The following is a 23,435-nucleotide window of genomic DNA, read 5'->3' on the forward strand; positions in this document are numbered from 1 at the left end:
GTGTGTAATTTATTCATTTATTTATTTTGCAGAAAAGAATGAAAAACGCGCATTTTGAGCTAAGGGGGGAAGAAAGAAAGAAAAAAAAAAAAAAAAAAAAACGGGCGGGCGAGCGAACGCGCACGGCGAGGAGAAGGGCTGCCCTCAGGGCGGCGGCGCGCTGCCCCCGGCTCGGCGGGCTCCCGTAGCTCGGCGGTCTCTCCCGGCGCCGCAGCGCGCCCCTCAACGCGCAGGCCCCGCCGCCGCCTGTCACCTCCGCCCGCCATTGGCTGCGCTCCGCCACGTGCCGCGGCGCTGCCCCCGCCGCCTCCGCCGGCTCCCGCGGAGCCGTTACCTGCGGCGGGGTCGCCCGCCCGCCCGCCCCGATGCGGAGGCGAAGTGACCGGGCCGAGCCCGGCGCAGGTAGAGAGCCCTGAATAGGGCCGGGCTCGGGGAGGCCGCAGCGGGCGGGTACGGAGGGGGGGAGGCGGCGGTGTGGGGCTGCGGGGCTGGGTTTGGTGAGGGGAATGAGGCTGTGTTTTATTTCTTCCTGCGGGATGAGGGAGCCGCGGGGGTTTTGCCCTCGGTGGTGCCCGCACCGCCGGGACGTGGCAGCCACCGTCTCCCCTCCCCCGGTGCGTATCCCGGGCGATAGAGGCGAACCGGGAATGACTTTAGAGCTGCTGCCGCTGGCAAAACCTTCCCGTCTCCTGCGCTGCTCAGGGAGGGTGGGTTTGGGTGCCTCGATGGGTTGTGTCGTTCTGTCGTGGTGGGCAAGGTCAAAACATACGGGTGGTGGAGGGGAGAGGTTTGTTCGGTAGTGATGGAAATGGATGGGAGATGTTCATCGTGTGCCTTTCGTGTTGGATACGTGGAAAAAGTTGTTCTGCAAAAGAGGGGTGATGTGTTGGCACAGAACAGCCCAGGGAGCGGTGGGGTCACCGTGCCTGGAGGGGTTGAAAGAGCTGTGTGGATGTGAAGGACGTGGTTGGTGGGCATGGTGGGGATGGGCTGGGTTGGACTGGTTGATCTTGGAGGTCTTTTCCAGCCTTAATGATTCCACGTGTCTGTGATGCAATCAGTGGAGGTCAGTAGCTACCCCATGCCTGCTTTTGCCGTGACTCTGACTGCTAACATTCAGAGGTTTCTTTTCGTTCCGAAGACAGGTGGTGGACATTAATGCTTTTACGTGAATATATATTGATGTATCTCTACTAGAGGTGTATTTTTAAGTCTGCTTTATGCTGTGGCTGGTCAGATGCAGCGCCTGGTATCGTGGAATCATAGAACGTCCTGAGTTGGAAGGGACCCCAAGGATAGATTCCAACTTCTTGTTTAGACGTGGTTCTCCATCCATTTCACTGCTGCTGGCTTGCTGCCTCCTATCTCTGTTCCAGTTCAAGCCCCAGGAAGTTTCTGGTCCCTGCTAAGCACACTGAGTTTCATTGGAAGGTCAGAAGAGCACAAGGGGCTTGGCACATTGGCAGCTTCCTTTGGAAGATGAGGGATGGGTTTTCCTTGGCTTTGGTTTCCTGGGGTGTTCAGGGAAGCAATGCCCTTCCTTCCTCCCATGGAAGGGCTACTAAATCAGCCCTACAGTTGACTGGCAATTAGGGACAGGATGTAAGAAAATAAAGTGCAAGAGCAGAAACTTCCTTTTGATGAGGGAAGCGGGCTACAGATGTTTAATTTGTGTTGTTTTGCATGTCTCTGACAGCTGTGGAAAGGTCTGTTAGGTGCAAAACTCACTGCAGAGTTGCAGGAGTTGGAGAGCTGGTAGTTTTGCTGATGTAGGAAATCCTGGAAAGCTTCAGAAGATCTCATGCTTTGCTAAAGATGAAGTTATTGAGCAAGGCATGACCAGAACTTCAAATTTGTCATTAAGTAATTTTCAAATGACAGATGTGAATCTGGACAAAGCTTACTCAAATGCAAGAGGTTAAAGCATCAGCTAAAGATGCTTTGAAGCTGCACAGCAGTGATTCGGATGGAGGACTTCTCTATGATAAATCTCTCCATTGCAACTCTCTCACAAGGTCATTCATGAATTGTTAAGGATTTTCTTACAACTTGTGTAGGCTGTCAATTTTCATTGCTCCTATGGGAAGGCTGTTTTCTTGCTGCTCAAGCATCTTTTGCTCCTAGTTTGTATTTATTCATGACCACTGTGTGTAACGTTCTCCTTTTGTTTGTTTGCTTTTGTCTTTGACACACCACGCATTTAAACACCAAAGAACAAACTCACAACCTGTTTGGTGAACTAAACAAGTTGAGCTCTCTGTGGGAGCAGCCCTTCATTCACCATCCCACCAGTGCGCTGAAGCCTTAACTTCAGAAGTTAACCACTGAAATTGATTGTAGCAATATTGCAATTAATTTTAAGCCTTTCATCAAGGGGGACTTCTGGCATTGGCTCTTCTGCTTAAGTGTGACTTTTGCCATGGTCTCTTGGAGTGTTAGATGATACGGTGGTAAAAATGCTGCTGTGCCATTAACATTGTTCCATAATTACCAGTTGTTCCGTGCTATTCTGCTGCATAATTCAGTTGTAATATGAAACATCTTGGCTGTGTAAGTCTGCTGGCATGTTTCCTTAGCCCAGTAAAGATGAATGCTATGCCCTGTCTTTTCGGACCATTTCCTTAGGGATGATTTATTCTTCAAAATTCCCATGTAAGGGGAAAGATTTCATTTGTTTTGGCTTCTTTGCAAGGGCTCAGAAATGCCTCCTGCTTGTGCTACATGAACTTACCCAGCTTGTGGTGGGTGCAGTGCTGATATACTGTGTGCTTTCTTCTTCCCCTCCTGGCAGCTCAGCTCTTTTGCAGAGCAGCGTTTCTGCATTTGCACAATTTGTGGTGCAGAGAGAAGGCTGTGGAGAGGATCATGTGAGATGTACATAGAAAGGGCTTCTGAGCGCAGCCTGGTGCACTTGCTCCGTTCTTCGTGCTTGTTTTCCTGCTTCAGCTGATACCCTGTGGCTGATTTTGAGTTCCGAATGCTGCTTCTTGCACAAGTGACCCATAAAAGGAGGGTTTGTTTTCAAGAACGAAGACTAGCTCTTTATTATGATGCTTTTCACAACAGCAGTGCTTTGGCTCACCTGTTGATTCTTGCTCGGCCGGCAGTGCTGACCTTCTGTAGCTTGTTTGGGAGCCAGAACAATTCCAAATTCAGATACCATTTTCCTCTGTCACAAGACATTGGTTGCCTCCTAGGTGTTGGAATGGAGTTTTGTTGATAATTGTGTTTATCTCTTAGAGATGTTTGCTGCTCCTCAGCCTGCAGCACTTGAGAGAAATTTCACAGCAAAGCTTAGAAAAGTTTGGTAAGTTTGACTAAAGCAGAGAACGAAAGGCAGAAGTGGAGGGTGAGCCCTATTTTGAACACTGAACCATCTTTAGAACCAGTCGTTCACCTACAATGTTAGTTCAGCAGGAGCTGTTAATATCCACACAGTTTGCTGTAGTGATGCTGGAAGGAAGCATTCCTTCAGGAGGTATCACGTGAATATTTCTTATTTTGGCAGTAATTGCATCAGATTTGGAATAAGTTGCTGTACACTGGATCAGGATGACCCAAGGTTAAGAGCAAATTGTGGCCTAGCTATGTATGTCCTTCCTTGACAGTAAGACTGGGCAAATGGACACAACAATTATAATAAAGTTGTTAATGATTTCATGAGTTAATTGGTTCTTGATGTTATAATAAGGATTTGAGGTTCTCCATTAAACAATCAGAAGAAATGAAAATAGGGCATTGTATGGCACAGAGAGAAAATTGTCTCCGAGTTGCTGTTGCTTCTTGCTGGTTTTTGTGGCTTCAACCAAAATAATTTTTGACTGCAAACCTGTTGGTGCATTTGAGAGCATCTTGCTAACTACTCTGCTGGTTCCATGGGCTCCTCCTTTCAGCATTACACATTCTCATTTTTGTAGAAGACAGATCATGACTAAATGAATTGCAGGTTGTACAAGGTACCTTGGTTTTTACATCTTATTGTTTGATTAAAAAGCCTTACCAGTTACAGTTCGTTTTGTGAGACACACTACAGAAATGTAATTAAATGTCCTGTTGTGGGTGCTTATAACCGTATTATAGGCTAAACTTTTTGTCATCAAGGAAGTATTGTTTCTGTTACCTTTATTAAATTAGCTGAAGCAGCAGACTCTGCTGTTGATCAGAAGAAGCATCTATGTCAAGTGCTTGTTTTTCATTCAGTATTAGTAGCTACTAAACAGATAAATCCAGAGGAGTTGTATCCAACATCTATGCTAAAGTGCCAACTTTACTGTGGGTAAAGTGTCTGCAGAAGAAAAAATTGACAAAAGTCTCATAATTTTTTAACTTTAGTTGCAGGTTTTTTTTCTTCTCTGCTGAGAAGCTGCAGTCTGATCTGCACCTGCTGCTATAGCCTCCTGTCATGTTTGGTGACCATTCCTGCTAAGAAGTGAGAAGATGTCGGTCAAAGAATTATTTGAAGATGAACACCTAACACTGCTGTAATCCAAAGGTTTCATGCTTCTGCACCATGATAAACCTGCATCAAATCTTAAATATTTCAGGAATTTCTTCTCATGCTTCTAGTTTTCAGGGATCACTGTTGTGTGCTATTGAGGGAATGTCCTAAGCCCCATCTGCAGTACTGAATCCAGGCCTGGGGCCCTCAGTGCAGGAAGGACGTGGAGCTCTTGGAACGAGTCCAGAGAAGGGCACTAAGATGATCAGAGGGCTGGAGCAGCTCTCCTGTGAGGAAAGTTTGAGGGAACTGGGAGTGTTTAGCTTGGAGAAGAGAAGGCTCCAAACAGACCTCATTGTGGCCTTCCAGTACTTGAAGAGAGTGTATAAACAGGAAGGGGAACAGCTGTTTATGAGGGTGGATAGTGATAGGACAAGCAGGAATGGTTTTAAACTGAGGCAGGGGAGGTTTAGGTCAGATATTAGGAGGAAGGTGAGGCTGGTGATGCACTGGAACAAGTTGCCCAAGGAGGTTGTGGATGCCCCATCCCTGAGGCATTCAAGGCCAGGCTGGATGTGGCTCTGGGCAGCCTGGTCTGCTGGTTGGTGACCCTGCACATAGCAGGGGGTTGGAACTGGATGAGCATTGTGGTCCTTTTCAGCCCGGGCTGTTCTGTGATTCTTAGAGGATGTTTCAGTTTGTGTTACAGAAAGATTTCCTAAGTCAGGAGCAGTTCCTTTGGACTAAACTGCCTGTTTCTTTTTCCTTTCCTACTCTTTCCTGCGTATTTTGTTACTCTGGTCAAATGGGCCCTTCCAGATAAAAGGATTTTTACTTTCATTGTGTCGGTCTGTGATCCAATTTCAACATCTGGGCAATTTTTCAATTGGCTTTTCAATTAGTCCTTAAAACCCACGTTTAAAATCTGGTGTGGAAGTCAGGATTCGTAGCAGCAGATGCATTGGAAAGGAAGGCAGTCTTTCTCTGTGGTGCAGTTTTTGAGTGTCTGTTGCTGGAGGGAACACTCATATGTTGTTCCAAGCCACTCATATGTTGTTTATCTAATTACAGGTTCTTGAAATTCATGTGAAGAGTTTATTTCAAAACTGGTTTTGTATTTAAGGAAGACCCCATGTTTTGGGAGGATGAGAATGCCTCTATTTCGCCACAGTTCTAAGGTGACAGTTTGACCACACAGCGCTTGCAGCTGCTGAGGCCTCCCTGTGCAGTCGTTTTCACAAGCAGCTATCTTTAGTTCCCTTGTTTTTATTCTTTGTATTACTGCATTTTCTCTCCCTGAATACTGGAAAGCGGTTTCATCCACTTTTGATTAAAAGAAATCATTGTTTATTATGATTCCTTTAAAACGGAACAGAGATTATTTGCAAAATTCTTTCCTTATGGTTTAATCTTTCCAGTGAGAGTGAAGTTTGGAAGTGTAGGAAGGATCTGAAGGCACTGTGGATTGGCTTAGGAGCCTTGGAAGAGTGTGTTGAGTGTAAATGCCAGCATCTCGTAGCAGGGAGCAAGGGCTTTGAGGATGTGGTATGAAACTATCATGGTTCCATTCAGATTTCTGATTGGTTTCTTAATGAATCTGTTAATTCCTTCATCTTCTTTTCAAATTCTCCTCCTGCTAAGAGGCTGTGTTTAACAGGTGCACACCACAGGAACTATCAGCTAGTTAACTATTTCCACCTCTTTTTTCTTGCTTTTCTTTAGTCTTAGCACTTATCTACTGTGATATCTGTGGTTTATAGTACTGCAAAAGCAACAAAATTCAACTATAAATTTTAACCCAACTGATTTTTCTTTTGTTACCCAACTTGATAACATCCAGTTAGAACACTGCTCTTCGTTACGAAAGTTTTCAAGATGGATATGGTGTCATCAATTTGGTCAGTAATGACAACAAAATATGTAACCTTTCTCATGGGCAAAATTTTGGCCAAGTGCTGGCAGTGGTATGGCAGAGTTGGTGCTTAATTTTTGTCGTTTGTTTTCTTGAATTAAAGTTATTTGATAGCCTGATTTGGAAGAGAGGGACATGAAAGGAGCACTTTGTTCACAGAGGTGCTTTGTGTTAGTATCGCCATCTGTTTTACTGCATGTTCCAGCTCTATTGCTCTTGCCTAATAATTGATTGATAAAAGTGTGTCTTTCAGTTTTCAGTTTCTGTGGACTTTATACTGCAACCTTCCTGATCATTTCTCACACACTTCAAAAGCTGGGTCATGCCTCATGGTCTGGCCTTGTTGCCTGGATGCTCCTGGTTGACTCACAGAGCTGGCTGCTACTTGCTACCACTTCCCAGCATGCTGCCAGGGAGAACGTTAGTTGGTTTTCTCAACTCCTGGTAGTTTCATTTGCTGTCCATGTTGTGTTAGATGCCATATAGCTGGAGGACAGCTCTTGTTCTGCAGGGCTTTCAGCACTGGCTTGCCTGGGGCAGCTTCCCCATGGGTTCAGGTGAAGCTGGGTTGGACTCGATCATCCCTATGGGTCCTTTCCAATTCTGTAAATTCTCTTGTCCACGTGCAGATATTTACTGAGATTAGGTGGATGAACAGAGCTGCTTCCTTGCAGTAACCCTGTGGCTTCAGTTCTTGCCTGCACAGAGATGGTTGTTTTGGAACAGTGGCTGCTGTCACAATAATGCTGAGCTCAGCCCTAGAGGCTGCTAACTGGAGTTTTGGTGTGTCTGGAATGTCCTTGGATTGACAGGGTGAGGGAGGTAAGTGGAAACAGCACCCCTGCATGGGATTGTAGTTCTAGTCCTGAATGAGTGCATGGTGACGGATGGAGGTACGTCTCCTCCTGCGCTCCTTTGCAGGATGCTCTGGTTCTGCCTCTATGAGTGACATGGCTACTAGTGCTGAAACAGCAGGGGCTCAGAGCCCTTGTCTTTGCTTGTGGGTTTATCTGGGTGCTGGGTGTAATTTCTCAGGGTGTGGCAGTGGTCGTTGAACAGTTTGACATATGCTAAGCTTTGTTTCTTAGCATTCCCACAGAAAAAGGCTGAGAAGGCCCAATTAATTGCTTCTGAAATACTCTAAGTGATGAAATCTTGTCTGCTCGAGAATAACAGGGAGACAAATGTAAATTACGGTGAAAAGAATAACACCACAAAAAGCTTTGGAGTGCATTCCTGCTGATGGCCAATTCAGCTTTCACAGCAGCTTTACAGAGATCGCTTAAGTTCAGTAGATGAATAGCAAATTTAAGTCTCTGGAGTCCTCGCTAATTACACCACAATGAGTAGCTATAGAAATATCAGTGCAAAATGTGATTGTAATACAGCATTACTACTGAGACGTCTTTTGTACGCAAATTGGGACATTTGTGTTAATGACTCTCTGAGAAACCATAGGCTGCTCGTTTCTGAAAGGGCACAGTGGTGACTGTATGCAACAACAAAATGTGGGTATATGCACTCTGCTGTAACTTATCTTCTGTGCTTGGTTTTGTTACTGCTGCAGTTCTCTCCAAATTCAGATTTTTTTGGAAGCTCGGGAGGATGCTGATAGAGATGCCTTTCCAAGTGCTTGTTACTGCCTTGCTCTTCTGGGCACTCCTCTGTCATTCCAGTGAGTGGGAGATGTTTATTGACTCAGTTAGGAGTGCAGCGTCAATGTCCAAGGAATTTTAAAAGAATTGAAAAAAAATTTAAGGGGGAAGTTTTTCACACAGAGGGTGGTGACACACTGGAACAGGTTGTGGATGCCCAGGCCCAAGAGGTTGTGGTGGATGCCCCATCCCTGGAGGCATTCAAGGCCAGGCTGGATGTGGTTCTGGGCAGCCTGGTCTGCTGGTTGGTGACCCTGCACATAGCAGGGGGTTGGAACTGGATGAGCATTGTGGTCCTTTTCCACCCAGGCCATTCTAGGATTCTATGAAAGAATGTGCTAAGCTGATTGATGCAGTCCTGTTTTTCCACATTCAGAAAGCTGGCTTGCTTTCTGCACATCTACAATGAGTAAAGCAACTGTTTGGGGATGGCTGGAATTTGTGTTGCTTAGAAGCAGGGAAAACTTATTGCTCTACTACCTGGCTATTTCAGGCTTCGTTCCTCGCTAATCTCCTTCTATCCTCATCGCTCCCCTCCTTTCTGTTTCCTTCCCTTTTTAGATCTCCACAGCCCTACTTTTGTTTTGAAAGGCTTCGTGAAAAGTGTGTCTTTTGTGGGACCACTGTCTCCAGTTCTGCAGTTGGAAGTTCTTATCCTCAGAAGTTACTAAGAGCTTGCTGTTTGCAGGCTGCTCTTTCATGGTTTATCCTGCAGAGGAGATTGGCTGCGTCATTCAGTGCAGCAGGGTGACTCCAAGAGCTCTCTGTTGCTGTTTGTCAATATAAAGTTGTATGTGTGTTGGGCAGACTTTCACCAGTGAAGGTTTCTGTCAGACTGCAGTGAAACCTGGGCCCTAACACAGGACAGACTAATTGGCAAAAAAAATAGAAACCTGCTCTGAACAAAGCGAGGACAGCAAGGTTCTTTCTTCTGCCCCTGTAATTCAAGCCATAAAACTTTATGGATTTGATTCAAATGTGTACTCAATGCAGAGTGTATTCTTTTGTAAATGTGGCCTGTACCAGGGCCAGAACTCAATGTATCGCTTGGTATGTTACTGCAATAATTTCTTCTTATCAGGATCCTCCGATACAAGTTTGATAGTTACCCTTTCATTCAGAAATGTCTGATCTATGTTCCTATAGACTGCCTTCAAATTACTCATTGTTTATCTGAGAGATAATTATTACTTGCATTCTTCTTTATGGAAAATTGCTGAAGCTTATTTCCTGTTGTTTTTTTAATCAGCCTTTTTTCTTTTTCAAAGGAAGGATCTTTTGCCCCCCCAGTGTGCCTACAGAGACCTGTGGAAGCGATAGATGTGCTGATTGTTTTGTGCATCGCAGCTTGGCCATGCGCTGCACTGGATGGTCACATCCGTGCAGTAAAGCTGTCCCTATCAGGGAGGGATCCGCTTCCCTCTTGTCAAACATTGCTGAGTGCCCCTTGCTCGTGCTAGTCTGAGCCAGTCTCCGAGGTGACCTGGCTACGTGTACTCTCCGTGGTACGTGGAGCAATCCTGGACTTTGCACGTGTTCTGCAAGCCTCTCTTTATGTTCTCTGCCATTCTCCAGTGCGCTCTGCTCGCTTCGTGCGCTGTACGAGACCGGATCCAGGCATCTCCATGTGATACCTGCCGCCTCTGAGACGTGGGTATAAAGGTACCGGGTCCCAAGCAGTGGTCAGGGGTGCTTAGTTGTCTTCTGTGCACAGTGTGGCAGGAAAGGTGTGTGTCGTGTCCTGGCGCATGAGGGGATCATGCAGGTGCTGTTGGCGTGGTGCTGGACATCTCAAGGTAGAGCAGTTCATCTCGGTGATCCATACTGGCTTGAGGTTATGGCTCTTGGAACAAACTTTCCTGAAGCGTGCTGGATCTCTACCCATGTAGATGTGTTTGGGTTTGCTGCAAGTCTTAGCTGAGAACAAAACTGGCTTGTAATGTTGGTGAATGGGGTGGTAGTATTGAAACACATTTTTGCTCCTTGGTGCTATTGTTGGTCAATAACACAAATGCAGCCAATGAAGACAAGATATTGCTCTGAAGGAATGATGAGTTTGTAAGGCTTGGTAAGTTCCCTGAGACCTGCTGCAAGCGTCCTGGCAGAGGGTGTGGGAGCTTGGAGCTGGGTTGGATTTCCAGCTTAACTGTTTGCGTTCAGGGAGACCTTGGCTGTTGCTTACAGCTTGGGTTTTAGTTTAGCTTGTCCCAAGACAAGCATAACGACCTCGGTTTGTGCAGTGCTTTCAGACCTACTAGAAGCGTTGAGTAAGGTACTGCTGCTTTGTTACAAAGGGCTACTGATGAGTGTGACATCTCAAGAGAGTCTGTGCAATTAGTAAATACAGACAGGTGAGTATTTGGAGGTTCTCGTGTGATTTGGTTGCTTTTCTATGCTACGTTTGAAGTGATTGGTAAAGTTTTCTCCTGGCAAAAAAGGCACAAGTTCCTTTTTTTTTTTTTTTTTTTTTTTTTTTTGCTTACTCTGTTTTGTGGGAAATGTCATTGTGGCTTCCTGGAGGTGGCTCTAGAAAGTGTCACTTCACAGTTGTGCGCTCTTCAAAGGATAGAGGATGCTGGTATTGATCTCTGCCTTGTTACAACTGCTTGTGGCTTCACAAAGAGAAGGAGACTTTATGTCATCTTCTGAATTAGGTATCCTTGAGATTTCTGTGGGCTGGATTTGAGAACTGGAGGGGGAGCCCATCTGCCTCATCAGCTCCTTCATTCCCATGTGTCAGAACAGTGGTTGGTTGCAGATGGACAGTGGTTCAAAGTGGCAATTATTTTTTTTTTTTTTTAACTTTTCTTGTGGTAGTTCTTGGCAGGAGAGCAAGTATGTGAACATCTTGGCACTGGAGAGCGGGGAGGGCCAAGGGCTGAGATGAAAGGGGATGAATAGGGCTGAGCTCCTCCATTGTGGAGGACTGCTGTGCCTTCTGCAGTTGTCTGATCAAAGGGAGCTGTGGACATTCAGACCTGCAGCATGCTGATACAAGCTTGTGGGCCCTTGCAAACTGTCTCCTGCAAAGTGGTGAGATTGCATCTCGTTAGCTAATGACGAGTGACTGGCTCATCTGTGTGGGAGTGTTTTGACCTCCTGTTGGGCTCGCAGAGGTCGGGGGAGGGAGCTGCTGCTAGGTGCAGGAACTGCTGCAGTGCTTGCAACCTCCTGGCCGTGCTGCCCTGCAGGCACAGCTTCTGTGTATCTGTTTTATTACTTGCTGCTCTAATGACCACATTGGCTGGGGCTGCAGATATATTGCAGTACGCTTAGGATAATGAGTGGGTAAACAAGATGGTGTTTGGCCGGGGTCAGGCGCAAATAACTGTAAGTGGCTGAGTTGGACTTAGGATCATAGAATCATAGCAGCACAAGGTTAGAAACGACCTGCAAGATCAGGCTTGTGAAGAGTACAAAGGCAAGTACATGGAAAATACATGGAAACATTTTTGTATTCTTAGAATCATTTCCTGTTGGACGTCTGAAACGAGCATGGTCTTGATCATAAGGCAGTCAGGAGGGATTTGGTATTCCTGACATGATAATAATCATAGTAAGTAAGAGTCACAGTCTTTGCTGGCAAACAAAGCACATCAGCAGTCAGTCAGTGTCCTTTGAACATTTTGTCCATTCAGAAAAAGTTGTGATAAAATGTTATTTTCTTTTCCCAGCAATGCTGAGTGACAATAACTCTGTGAAGCTGAAAAGTGATTGTTTGCCTCCTGTGCAATGGTGTAAGGTAGCTGCACATGAAGATGAGAAGACCAATCTGGTTTTTAAAAGGTACTCACAAGTAAGTGTCTTTGCAATGGTAATATAGGGGCAGTTGCTCTCCCCTAGCTTGGGAAGTTACAAAAAGAATAAAGAAATCAAGGTGTGGGATTGCCACAGGAGCTGAAGGGAGGGTTAGGAACACAGCTTCTGTTGGGGCACTCTTTGAGGAGCTCAGATTGTCTTGTATTAAACGTTTTCCCAAGGCGTTGTGAGATTCCAGTTCTTTGCTCACCAGTGCTTGCAGTCTTTTTGAGGTACAGATAAGTACTACTGCCAAGGCTTTTGTCTTTTTTTCTCTTCCTGAAATCTTGGGAGCCTGTATCAAATTTGTCTGCATGGGTTTCAAGAAGCACTGAATACTGAGGTGGCGCATTTGTAAAAACAAATGTACAGACCTTAGGAAACCATAGGAAATAGTTAAGTTTTAAAATAAAAGTCAGTAATAAAGCTCAAACTATATATCTGAATCACAATCTAACCAAATAAGGGTTTAACTTTTGTGTGTTGGTTTAAACATGAAATGAACCAACAGTGGAAATAAACACTGAGGTTCCATAGCAATGAGAAATGAGTAGATCAAAACCACAGATAGCTTATATCACTCAGTTTTAAGGGATTGTGTCCCCAAAACGGGCATAGAAGAAAAGAAATAATTAAATTGGGTTCTTCAGTATAAACTCGAGCATCTAAATTTTGCAGTCTAGCCTGCCTGTGAGTTGAAGGTGTTGCTTGTGAATGATAACTGTTAGCTGAAAACTTCGCAGTTTGAAGTTTCTTTCCTTTTTTAAACTTGCATGAAAAGACATATTTTAAAATAGTATTTCCTTTATGGTGTGAAAAGAGAAGTAATTTCTTGGTTTCTGTACGTGAGAAGTGTTTGACCCACCAGAGATGCGTTTAAAATGTGCGCAGAGAGCTTCACAGCATCAGAGTGTCAGTATGCAATGGTTTCCTTATCGAAGCAGTCTGTATGTTTTCATACTTTCCTGTGCATAGCTCTGAGGAGTTGTGAAAAATTGGAGGAAGAAGGACTTAGGTTTGTTGGTTTGAATCAAATGCCAATCCTCATCTGAACTTCTTCTACTGTCCTTATTAAAAAACAAACTCATTTAGCAGTTGGTGAGTTGCTAGAAAAAGTGATTCTGTTTTTCCCCTCCTAACCCCTGCATAAACCCGTTTGTCTTTTAGACTTCTTGCACTGTTTGTGATTGGAGGGTGCTTCCTTTATATCCTCAAATTACATTTTTACCCTGAAGAATGTGACAGAACAAAAACACCATATGTGGACTTTGATCGCGTAAAGGTCAGTATCTGGGGGTTTTTTTGTTTTTTTTTACTTGGTTGAAACAAAGTGTTGTTAATAGTCGTTATGAGTCCTTATAGTCGTTATGAAATGACTGTTCATAAATGACATACCATATAATAAGGGTTATAGGATTGCTGCACTTTTAGTTCTCTGGGTTGTGCTGGAGCAGTGATCTGCATGCATGCCAGAAAGGCAGCTGCAGCCAGGCTTCCTGCATGGTGACCCAGAGCCCATGCAAGGCCCCAGTTCCTCAGCTGGCTCCGTGCAGCAGCAGAGCAAAGGGCAAGGAGACAGCCCAAAGTTGCCAGGGAGAGCAGTTTTCTGTGAGCCTTTTGCTGGCACTCAGTTTCAGGGAGTTACCTCCCTTCTTGCTGTTTGCCTTTCTGTTGCATCAGCGCCAACTTTTGTGTTCAGAAAATTTGTGCAGATGAAAAATAAGCCACCCAGAGCCAGTGCATTAAACCAAAAGTTTATTTTTACTAAAGCCAGTTCCCCAGTCTGCTTTACCTTCTAGATGCTCCCATGTTTTTGGATTCACTTGTCAAATGTGTAGGAGAGCTCAGCTCTTTATTTATGTGCAGCTCTTTGTTTATTTGTTGAAGGTAGCAAATACTTCAAGTGCAGGTTTGCACGTGGCTTCTCAGCTCGTGTGACAGAGATCAGTAAAGTTTTCTTTCTCTCGGTTCTTCCTGACATTTTTCTGCCTTTGCTACTTGACCTGCTTGCTCTTTATATGCGTTACTTAGCTTGGGGTTGTTATGTTTCTGTTTTTGAACGTCTCGGCTCTGACACAATTTATATTTAGCAGAAGCCCTCAAGCTTTGCTGCCTGTGCATCCTTCCTTCCCCACCTCCCACCTTATTTAGTAGGTTTTCTACAGGTTCAGGGAATCTCTTTGCTTCTCATTTGACTTCTTTCTTTTCTTGGTAACACATTCTTGTTTCCAGCCAACATCCACCGTAAGCCAGGCAAGCCTGAAGTTTATGTGGGCATGTACATATTGCTGTCCCATTCATTTTGTTTATGCTAGATGCAGGAGGAGGAAATATTGCATTTTTGTCTAGCTAGGTAGCTGCCAATTGCAAACTGTTTGGAGCAGCTGGTGATTGCTATTAGCTGTCAGCCTTAAAAATGAGGCTCTTCCAAAGGTGCCGATGGTGAAGTGCAGTATGAAGTTGCTCCATTGTGACTTGCCCAGGAAGAAGTGCATTGTTTGTGCTTGGACTTACAGTGGCCTTTGCAGCAGAGATAGTTCTGTGGATTAATCTATTTTAAGAAAACACAACTGCAGAAAACCCCCCCACAAATGATGCCCATTTTACTTCCTTGCATACTCAGATATGCACTTCCCTTTCCTTAACAGTACAGAAGGGGAACTGAAATAGCAACGCATCTTTTAATGACTGCATCTTCCATCCCCAACTTTTGCTACTGTAGTTTCATTGGAGGTGGTTGTTCTTGTGTTTGTTTTTTTTTTTAATTTGAATTAAAGTGGATGAAAGATAAGCAGAATTACATCAGGGAAGAGAATATTCTAAAGGATGTATTTTTAAGTGACTCAAAATGCTACCTTTGCTGTTTTTTCTTCTTCTTTGCCTCAGATGCTAGCTTGCCAGTACATAGTTTTGAAAACTATGCATGTTTAACTTCTTTGATGAGACAGATCAATCGTAATTTATCTTGCAGCTTAAGCTTTCTCTGTAACTTGGTACTGCAGCCCTTTTTATTCTGGTGATTCGTGTTTTGAAAGAAGACCTAGAACTCCCCCACTTTGCATTCCTCTTCAAGCTGTGTTTTAGTCATTAGCAAAGCCACTTCAGCAGTACCTCTGGGGAGAAGTGTTGCTTTCCTTCGATCAGTAAAGCAAAAGCAGGCTGCCATTTGCCAGAACTTTTACCCAGCTGGTGTGTCTCTGCTAAAAGCTTAGGAAGGGCAGAATTCAGGTTACACAGTTGAGCAGTGGATTAGAATTCCTCTTGCACTTTCACTGCTGAATTAATGGGTGAGGGTAATTTCACATTGTTTTTAACAAGAACTCTCCAACAGATCTTAGGGAAGGTCTCTCTTGAAGAAAGTGTAGCTTTCATTAGCCTCTTTTTACTGATTTAATCTATTATTCAGAAAATCTGCTAGCCAGATAGTCTCTGTCCAGTCACCTCATTCACTTGCAGGTTTTCACCCTGAGCTGCTTGTTATTTGGTGACCTCTTTAAAATGCCTTGTGCTTCCATATTTAAGTTCTTTTTATGAAACTCTGCTTAACTGCTAGTGGTCACCTGGTGGGTTGCATTAAGAGTTTTTTCTCCCATTCCTGAGACTGAAATTGTGTATGTTTCCTTTCAGAGAGCACAGCAATATGCCAGTGCTGTGTTGCAGGAACAGTGCCGACCTTCGTATGTGAAAAAAGCAATGGGAAAGTTATTTGCGGAGAAATACAGCATGGACATCCCTCCCTTTGTAGGAAAAAACATGGATGATGATGAAGCTCTATTTAAATACGGACCTCCCTTTGGATTCCACAGGTTCTTTAATAAGCTTAAAAATCTTCTTGAACTCTTACCAGAGCACGATTTGCCTGAGGATTTGAAGTCAAAACACTGTAAGCGTTGTGTCGTTATTGGCAGCGGTGGAATTCTGTATGGATCAGAGCTAGGTCACTTACTGAATCAGTATGATATTGTTATAAGGTATGTATTTTCTATTTAAAGACTCAAGCTATTTTACTTTATTAGCCAACGTGTTTTTTTATTTTTTATTTTTTTTTAATTTTTTTTTTTTTTTTTTTTGTGAGGAAAACATCTCCAACTAGTTATGCAGCATTTCAGGCTGCTTCTGAAAGTGTTTTTGTGAAACGTGTTTGTGAATGGATAAAATTCCAATCTTGTGTTCACATTCCGTGTAATTATTTGTGGACTACAGATAACAGAAAACGTGGGCAGAATTGAGTTAGGAACCAATAAGATCCTAGACAAATAGGCGACCTTGTTTTTATCCGTTCATATATTTAAACTTTTTGAGGTAGCCTTTAAGATTCATTTCTGTCTTCCCCCTTTTTTTGTTGGGATGTGTGGTTTCAACAAGGAGAAGCGCTACGAGAATGTGTCCTATGAGGAGAGACTGAAGGAACTGGGGCTGTTTTGTCTGGGGAAAAGGAGGCTGAGGGAGACCTTACTGCCCTCTTCCAGTACCTCAAAGGTGATTGCAGTGAGAGCAGGGTTGGTCTCTTCTCACTGGTGACAGGTGACAGGACGAGGGGAAATGGCCACGAGTTGCACTAGGGTAAGCTTAGGTTGGATATCAGGAAAAATTTCTTTACAGAAAGAGTTGTGGTACTCAGGGACATGATTTAGCAGAGGACTGTTAGAGTTAGGGTCATGTGGTTAGGTTGTGGTTGGACTCGATGATCTTTAAGGTCTTTTCCAACCTGAGTGATTCCATGATTCTACAGTTACCCATATTTGCTAATGTCCAGAGTATGATTTGTGTTCATGTGTTCTGAGTGTTTCTATTAGAGCTCTTTTCTTTGTAATTTGAGTCATGTAACATCACAAATTCAATAAAAGTGTGTTCATGAGTAGCTTTGTAAAGTAAAACTTCTTCCTTTTACAAAGGGAAGAGTTGGTGCAGTTAATCAGTGTCTCTTGTACAGAGGTGAGCAAATCTTGGTATGGAGAGGGCAGAGAGTTTGCATTAAATGTGCACTGAGATTAGGGTTGGCAGCATGCAGTTGACTTTCCTGTTGATAAGAAAAGACCATGAGGCTTTCACTTCCACAGAAGTGACAGAGCTTACAGTCTCTGGTTCTTACAAGCTTCCCAAATTTTGGTGAGCTGGAATGATGTGAGCACACAGGATGTGCTACACTGACCTGTGTGGGAGAGAAGGGATAATCTGAATGCCTTTTTTGTGTGTAATGCTCTTGTGTGTGCGTGCAAGCAGTTGTGCAGGAAACTGCCTGTGTGTTTTTCTCTTTTAAGATGGAACTGGCACAAGGCAAAGAATGTGAAATTCTGCGGTGCTGGTTTAAGTTGCTTTTCTATTCAGGCTCTTCCTTTTGATGTTTCGTACTTTTGCCAGCTGCTCCAGAAATAGAACTGGCATCTTCTCAAAGATAAGGAGTGGATGAGTGCGTGAAGCGAGGAACATGGAGATACTGAGAAAACATTGTACTCTGCTAAGAAATCTGTGGGCCAAGGACGCGTTCTTTGCTTAGTGTCTGATGTTTTAATGAGACTGTACTCTGCACTTATTAACTACAGTTCCTATCTGTGTGTTTTTATAGGTTAAATGATGCGCCAGTTCAAGGATACACAGATCATGTTGGTAACAAAACTACTATAAGGATGACTTACCCAGAAGGAGCTCCACTTTCTGAACATGAGTATCCCCCTGCTAGTTTATTTGTGGCTGTCCTCTTTAAAAGTGTTGATTTCAATTGGCTTCAAGCAATGGTAAAAAATGAAACACTGGTATGTACAGTGACAGTGTCATGTAACTGGGATTTTTTTGTTTGTTTTCTGTTTTCTAGTGCTTAAGAAGTTTACTGATGCATTGCTTCCTCATTTAGTATATTGGGGATTTCTTATGTAGCTTTGGTTTTGGTGTTGGTTTTTTTTTTTTATAGCTACCTCCTAGTTACAGTTGATAGCAGCACTCAGAGTTAGGCTCCATGCTGACAGTGACTTCTTTTTTCTGCAGATATTGGTAGATTACAGACACTGAGCTACGTGACATACTGAGCATTTAACAAAGTAGAACTCATTTCACGTTGGATTTAAGTGACGTGTTCAAGTCTGCAGAACCTGAAGTAGAAATGAGATTTTGGGATGCTAGTCCCATTTCTTTAACCACTGACATCTGTGCAGCTGCAGTGGTGGGCATACATGCAATTAACTGTATTGAAGTCATTAGTTCACATTTACCTGTGGTTCCTGAATTAAGAGGTCGCTTATTTCTCACTAAATGAAGTGCGCATACCTCTAAAGAGCCGACAGGAGAGTTCCATGTTTCCAAACTCTTTAAACCAGTAGTTTTTTACCTCTTTCAATTTGCAGGCACTTACTTTCCATAAGTAGAAACACCCCAGCTAGGCTTTTCAGTCCACACTTTGAAAACAGCAGCTTTTTTTTTTTTTTTTTTTTTAAATTTTTGTCTAGTTACTCCAAGTTTCCTTTTAGTTCTGTGTGATATGTGCTAGTATATATTTACTTTTTCAAAGTGAAAGCATATGAGAGACCTGTGATATTGATTATGGCTGTCTACTACTGCTTTAGTGAAGGTGTGTAGGGATATTGCCTTGTTTGGAATACTTTAAATATATTTTGTGGAGAGGAGATACTCTTGAATGTGTGAATTGGTGCAGTTTTAAGAACTTGTGCTGCCTAATTTTTCTTTTTTCAAAGCAAGGACAGGACAATGTTGGTCTGTCCTGTTGGTCCTGTTCTTTTCCCCAGCCTTTTTCCTCTCATTGTTCGTGTGCTACGGATGGTTAAACAAAATGTATTAATGTTGAAAAGCAGCATAAGGGAATGTGGCTCTGCAGCAGTTTAAATCAGTTCAAGACCAGGTTGCTGTGGCTCTTTTCTGTCCCCATGCCTGAGCATTCCCACTTTTTTCCTTGCTCCACTTTTTCTGCTGTGACAGCCAGTTTTGGGAACTCATCTGGAAGCTAAATGTCTTTATTTATTGTTTGAAGTGCTCAGAGAACAGGCAGGAAGATGGGGCTGCAGCAAACAACACTCGATTGGTTTAAGCTGCTGTGGAGTTGCACCTTAGAGCAGAAAAGCCTGTTTAAAACAATACAGACCTACATTGCAGCTCTACCAGTTTTATAATTTCTTTACTGTTGCACATTTTTTGGAAAGATTTGTAAATTAGCCTGATATGGTGTTGCTTTTTGCATCAGCGTGCATCTAATTGAGTGTAAATGGCGTAAGATCAGAATTGAGTTTGCTGAGTCTAATGTAAATCCTTTTCTGAAGTGGTGCATTTATCACTGGTGGCTGCTGTCAAACAACAGCTGCTTGCTTCAAAGCCTCAGCAATTGTTTTAAGACAGGGGCTTACTTCAAAATGCCCTGGTTAATGTTTGTAGAAAACTGATTCCCTTTCTCCTTTCTTCAAATACTGCTGCTGCCCAGTTGTGCTGGGGAAGGTCCAGAGCTCCTGGAGGTGGTGGTAGATGCGTTGACTGATGAAACACACAGTGCAGTCAAATACTCAGAATAAGCAGACTTTTTGCCTGCTGCCCTCTCTCAATTCCAAACACCTTGAAGGTTTTCTCTCTGCTAGGTTGCTCACTTGAACAGTGTACTGCTATTCTGGAGCCACCTGAGCTGTAAACTGTTTCCTGAATTTCTGTTTATGGGTGATGACTTCTGTTTATGGGTGATGACTTCTGTTTATGGGTGATGACTTCTGATACGCTTCATAGTGCCAGAGGTTCTGTTGGGCTAACTATTTATTTATTTCTTTATCTTAGTCTCTGTGGATACGACTTTTCTTTTGGAAGGAAGTTGCCAAGAAAATTCCTTTTACATCAAAACAATTTCGGATTCTCAATCCAGTCATTGTTAAAGAGACAGCCCTGGACATCTTAGAGTTTCCCAAACCTCGATCAATATTCTGGGGTTGGGATAAGGTAAGAAGTTTCATTTTAGGAGGAAGAAATTGTGTGAAAGACTGAAATAAGAAACTGAAAAATGGTTCTTCTTTCAGAGTTGGTTTTTGTAATGCCAGTGCTTGTATGAAAAAATAGGGAAACGAGCTCTTTCTCAGAAGACTTGTATTTTCTTCATTTGTGTAAAATCAAATGAGGATTTCAGTTCACTTTTTTAAGCTAAGGTGTTGTGCCTGTGATGAGAGGAGATGGCCTGTTGTACAAAGCTTTCAGATGCAGTAAGACGTAAATTCCTTCCAGTGCAGTGTGTTCACTCGTGCATCATTGTGACTAGTGTTAAATGTTCAAAGCATACACCAGAGTGTGTTGACAGCAGTCCTGTTAAGTCGAGCCAGAGGTCAGCTATGGACAGGCACATCTCCGGCTGTGGGAAAAGCAGAAAGAGTATGGAAACAGGGGAATTGTAAAGCAGACTTCCCACTGGCAGGTTCTTCCCACTATGGGAGTTTCTGTGTGTGTGCCCTGGTGCTCAGTAGCAGCTGGTGGGTGTATCCTCTCTCGGTAGCCTTAGCTTTTAGCAATGGCATGGAGTGATGAATCACCCGATTTAATTAAACACTGCATTTTTGTTAAATTTTAATTATTCGTCAAATTGTGTCAGCAGTTCTCTTGAGCTATGAGAAGTACTGAGTAACCATTGCCTTTTTACATTGCATGAAAGCAGTTATTGCCAACATATCACAGAATCATAGAATCACTCAGGCTGGAAAAGACCTTAAAGATCATTGAGTCCAACCACAACCCAACCACACTACCCTAACTGACAGCCCTCTGCTAAATCATGTCCCTGAGCCCACATCCAAACAGTTTTTATACTCATCCAGGGATGGTGACTCAGCCACCTCCCAGGAGAGCCTATTCCACTGCTTAACAACCTTCTGTAAAGAGGTGTTTCCTGATATCCAGCCTAAACTTACCTTGGCGCAGAAATGTTTTGAAGGATCGTCAGATCTCAAAGTGTTTCTTTAAACAAATAATGTAATATTTTAGGATACAAGGAGGCTATGCATGGTTTGGTGTACTCACCCTCATCAGCAGATGTTCAGTGAGAAGTAGGTTTCTAAGAATACTGTTAGGATGTTACTTATTGAAGGCTGAAACAAGCATCTATGAAGAAATGCCAAGTGTGACTACATGTCAGGAGTTGTTTATTTGGAATGAGGGTTCACTTGCAGTCAGAATACATAGTAATAGGGCATTTTGCCCTCAGTTCACAGGAGAAAATGTAGTGTCAAAAGCCAAAATTCTTATGAAGGGCAAATACTCAAGTTGTATTAATACAACTGAAATTTTTGGTTTAGGTCCTTGAACTCAAATTTAGTTTTAAGAGATTGATTTAATCTTTGGCTGATTTAATTTGTAAGTGAGGAAATAGGCTAATACCGTGAAGTGTTGTAAAACTGCCAAAAGAGAGCATCTGAAGCCATTTGAATTCAACAGACTTGTTTTTTCTCTTTTCCTCTTCTTAGAATGTACCCACGATTGGGGTCATGGCAGTTGTTCTGGCCACGCATTTATGTGATGAAGTAAGCATAGCAGGATTTGGGTATGACCTGGACCAGCCCAGCACACCTTTGCACTATTACAACAACCTCTGCATGGCTGCAATGAACAGACAAACGATGCACAATGTGACAGGTGAAACCAAATTACTGCAAAAACTGGTCAAAGAAAAAGTTGTGAAAGACCTCACTGGTGGAATACATTGTGAATTCTGCAACAAAGACAGCTAGTGATTGAAGTGCAGCGTGGTCTGGATTTGTTAAATCCCCAGAGGTTTTGTTGGAACAACCTTTAAAGCTTATATAAAATGGACTTGGAATCTCTGCTGTCTTTTTTTTTTTTTTTTTTTTTTTTTTAATATAAATTTAAATTTTTTATAAAATTAAATTTATATATCTGCTTTTTTTTTTTTTTTTTTTTTTTTTTTTTTAATGTCAAGTTCCATTTGTTGGACTTTTACATTTATTTTGATGTTCGATTTTATTTTGCACATTTTTGTGGATAACTGTAAATACAAGTCAGCATTGAAAGAGATCCATTTAAAATATTTGATGTTTTAAGTTGTCAGAAGAGAAGCAGAGATTTTGTTTTCATATGTATATGGTACACACAGTGCTACCCTGAGTTGTCTGACAGCGTAGAAGATTTATTTCCCATTGAGCTGCTGTCTTTGTGGATCCAGTTCCTGGTGTATGACTCCTTTTCATGCATGCCGTGAAAAGAAAGGCGTATGTTTCTCAAATCCCACTTCTCACAACTTGACCATTGTGTTTCTCCCTCAAATATTAATATTATTTTGTTTTTGTGCTGATGTTTTTTTTGGAGGAGGGATATGGGAGTGGAGGCGAAGGAAAAGGAACTGTTATGGCCACAATTGACGAGTCAGTACTTCGGTGTCCACACTTGATGTTAGAATCCTCGATCCCATCGTGCATCAGGTTAGAGCCCTGCTTTTGCATGAGGCAATTTGGACCACAGGGCATGTTGTAAAATGATGTGACCTGTTGGAGGCTGACACCTGAACCCAGTTCTTCCTTCAGGCCATTCCTGCAGACCCAGACGAATGTTTCTAAGTAGTTGATTTGCAGCAGAGTTCAGCTACTCCAGGTAAAAAAGTGGCATTAATACAGAATCTGTCCTCTTCATTTCTAGAGTGACTTGAGAATCTCTCAGTCGATAAGACATTGGTTTGTATAAACCTTCAGTTCAGCAATAATACAATCTATGAGTAGGCTGAAATTTATCCTGGTTTATTTTACAATCCTTTAGCAATTAATTATGGCTATTGTTACATTAAGGGTTATCATCAATGTAAACTATTATTATGAACTCTAGTGTTGGTTGTTAAAATTGAAGGGAGAGGTTGGATTATCCTGGATAAGTTTTTAAGTCAGCAGCTAGCTGAATGTATGTAAGAAAACCACAAAATCATACTGAGAAAGTATATGACCTAGGAAGAATGCCTGCTGAAAGCAGCATGCTTCTTGAAAACCAAAAGCTCAACCTATAGGAACATATACTCTTGTGACTGGAAGTCAGTGCATTGCAAAGAAACTGGACTGCGCAGACCTGCACGCAGGTGTAGTTGCTAGCTCTGGGACTGGTAGAGTAGTAGGTAGGACTGTTTGCACTGAGTGTTGTTAGTCAGCCTACAGCATCTGAAAAATGCTTTTTGGGGGAAGCTTGTTAGCAAATCCATTAATGGTTGGCCTAGGAACATTGTTTAGAGTCATGGACTCTCCACATCGTGAACATTCCCACCTTTTTTTTAGTTTTTATTATGGGCTAAGGGGAACACAGTATGGAGGTTCAAATATTCCAGTATCTAATGAGGGAAAGTAAGATTATGGTAATTGTGGATTTTTTTGTATTTATTTTTTCCCTGGTGAGGAGATCTAATGAATGGTAATGTTGAAACACAGAAGCAGCAGATGGATTCTGGCTGTTACACAGAAAGGCAATAAAATATCATGTGACCATAAAGCCTAATTCTGAATAAGAAATTGTGGAGCCTAACTTTCCTTAGTCCCATGTGTGTCCTTGAAAGCCGGTTGTGGACGATAAGGAAATATCAGAATCAGATTCTTGTCTCTGGCACTGTTGGTGTTCATAGCAATAATGTTAATCTAAATTCTCCTCCTCAAAACACGTTGATTTTTTTTTGTGG

General features: G+C 42.8%; 1 protein-coding gene across 5 annotated transcripts; it reads left to right on the forward strand.

Annotated features, from left to right (window-relative positions):
• The first annotated feature begins 340 nt into the window (after positions 1-340).
• ST3GAL5 (ST3 beta-galactoside alpha-2,3-sialyltransferase 5) lies at positions 341-21,587 on the forward strand. Of its 5 annotated transcripts, none has more exons than XM_042812599.1 (8): positions 9,467-9,667; positions 11,470-11,561; positions 11,680-11,791; positions 12,971-13,085; positions 15,431-15,774; positions 17,370-17,556; positions 19,568-19,726; positions 21,235-21,587. In XM_042812599.1, the coding sequence occupies exons 3-8, from the start codon at positions 11,682-11,684 to the stop codon at positions 21,496-21,498; spliced, it is 1,179 nt and encodes a 392-aa protein (XP_042668533.1). In that variant the 5' UTR covers positions 9,467-9,667; positions 11,470-11,561; positions 11,680-11,681; the 3' UTR covers positions 21,499-21,587. The 5 variants fall into 5 exon arrangements, with proteins under 5 accessions (XP_042668530.1, XP_042668533.1, XP_042668532.1 ...); XM_042812600.1 differs by having other exon boundaries at positions 9,472-9,667; positions 11,680-11,801; XM_042812596.1 differs by lacking the exons at positions 9,467-9,667; positions 11,470-11,561 and adding an exon at positions 341-402.
• Positions 21,588-23,435: the final 1,848 nt, after the last annotated feature.

The sequence above is a fragment of the Centrocercus urophasianus genome, unplaced genomic scaffold (assembly GCF_019232065.1).
Source record: "Centrocercus urophasianus isolate 14NV4802_14NV808 unplaced genomic scaffold, USGS_Curo_1.0 seq_13, whole genome shotgun sequence".
NCBI classification, from domain to species: Eukaryota; Metazoa; Chordata; class Aves; order Galliformes; family Phasianidae; genus Centrocercus; species Centrocercus urophasianus.

Coding starts and splice junctions, on each gene's coding strand:
- ST3GAL5 (XM_042812596.1), top strand. CDS start 366: ATGCGGAGGCGAAGTGACCGGGCCGAGCCCGGCGCAG. Junction 403..11,679: donor CCGGGCCGAGCCCGGCGCAG/GTAGAGAGCCCT, acceptor TTCTTTTCCCAG/CAATGCTGAGTGACAATAAC. Junction 19,727..21,234: donor TATTCTGGGGTTGGGATAAG/GTAAGAAGTTTC, acceptor TCCTCTTCTTAG/AATGTACCCACGATTGGGGT.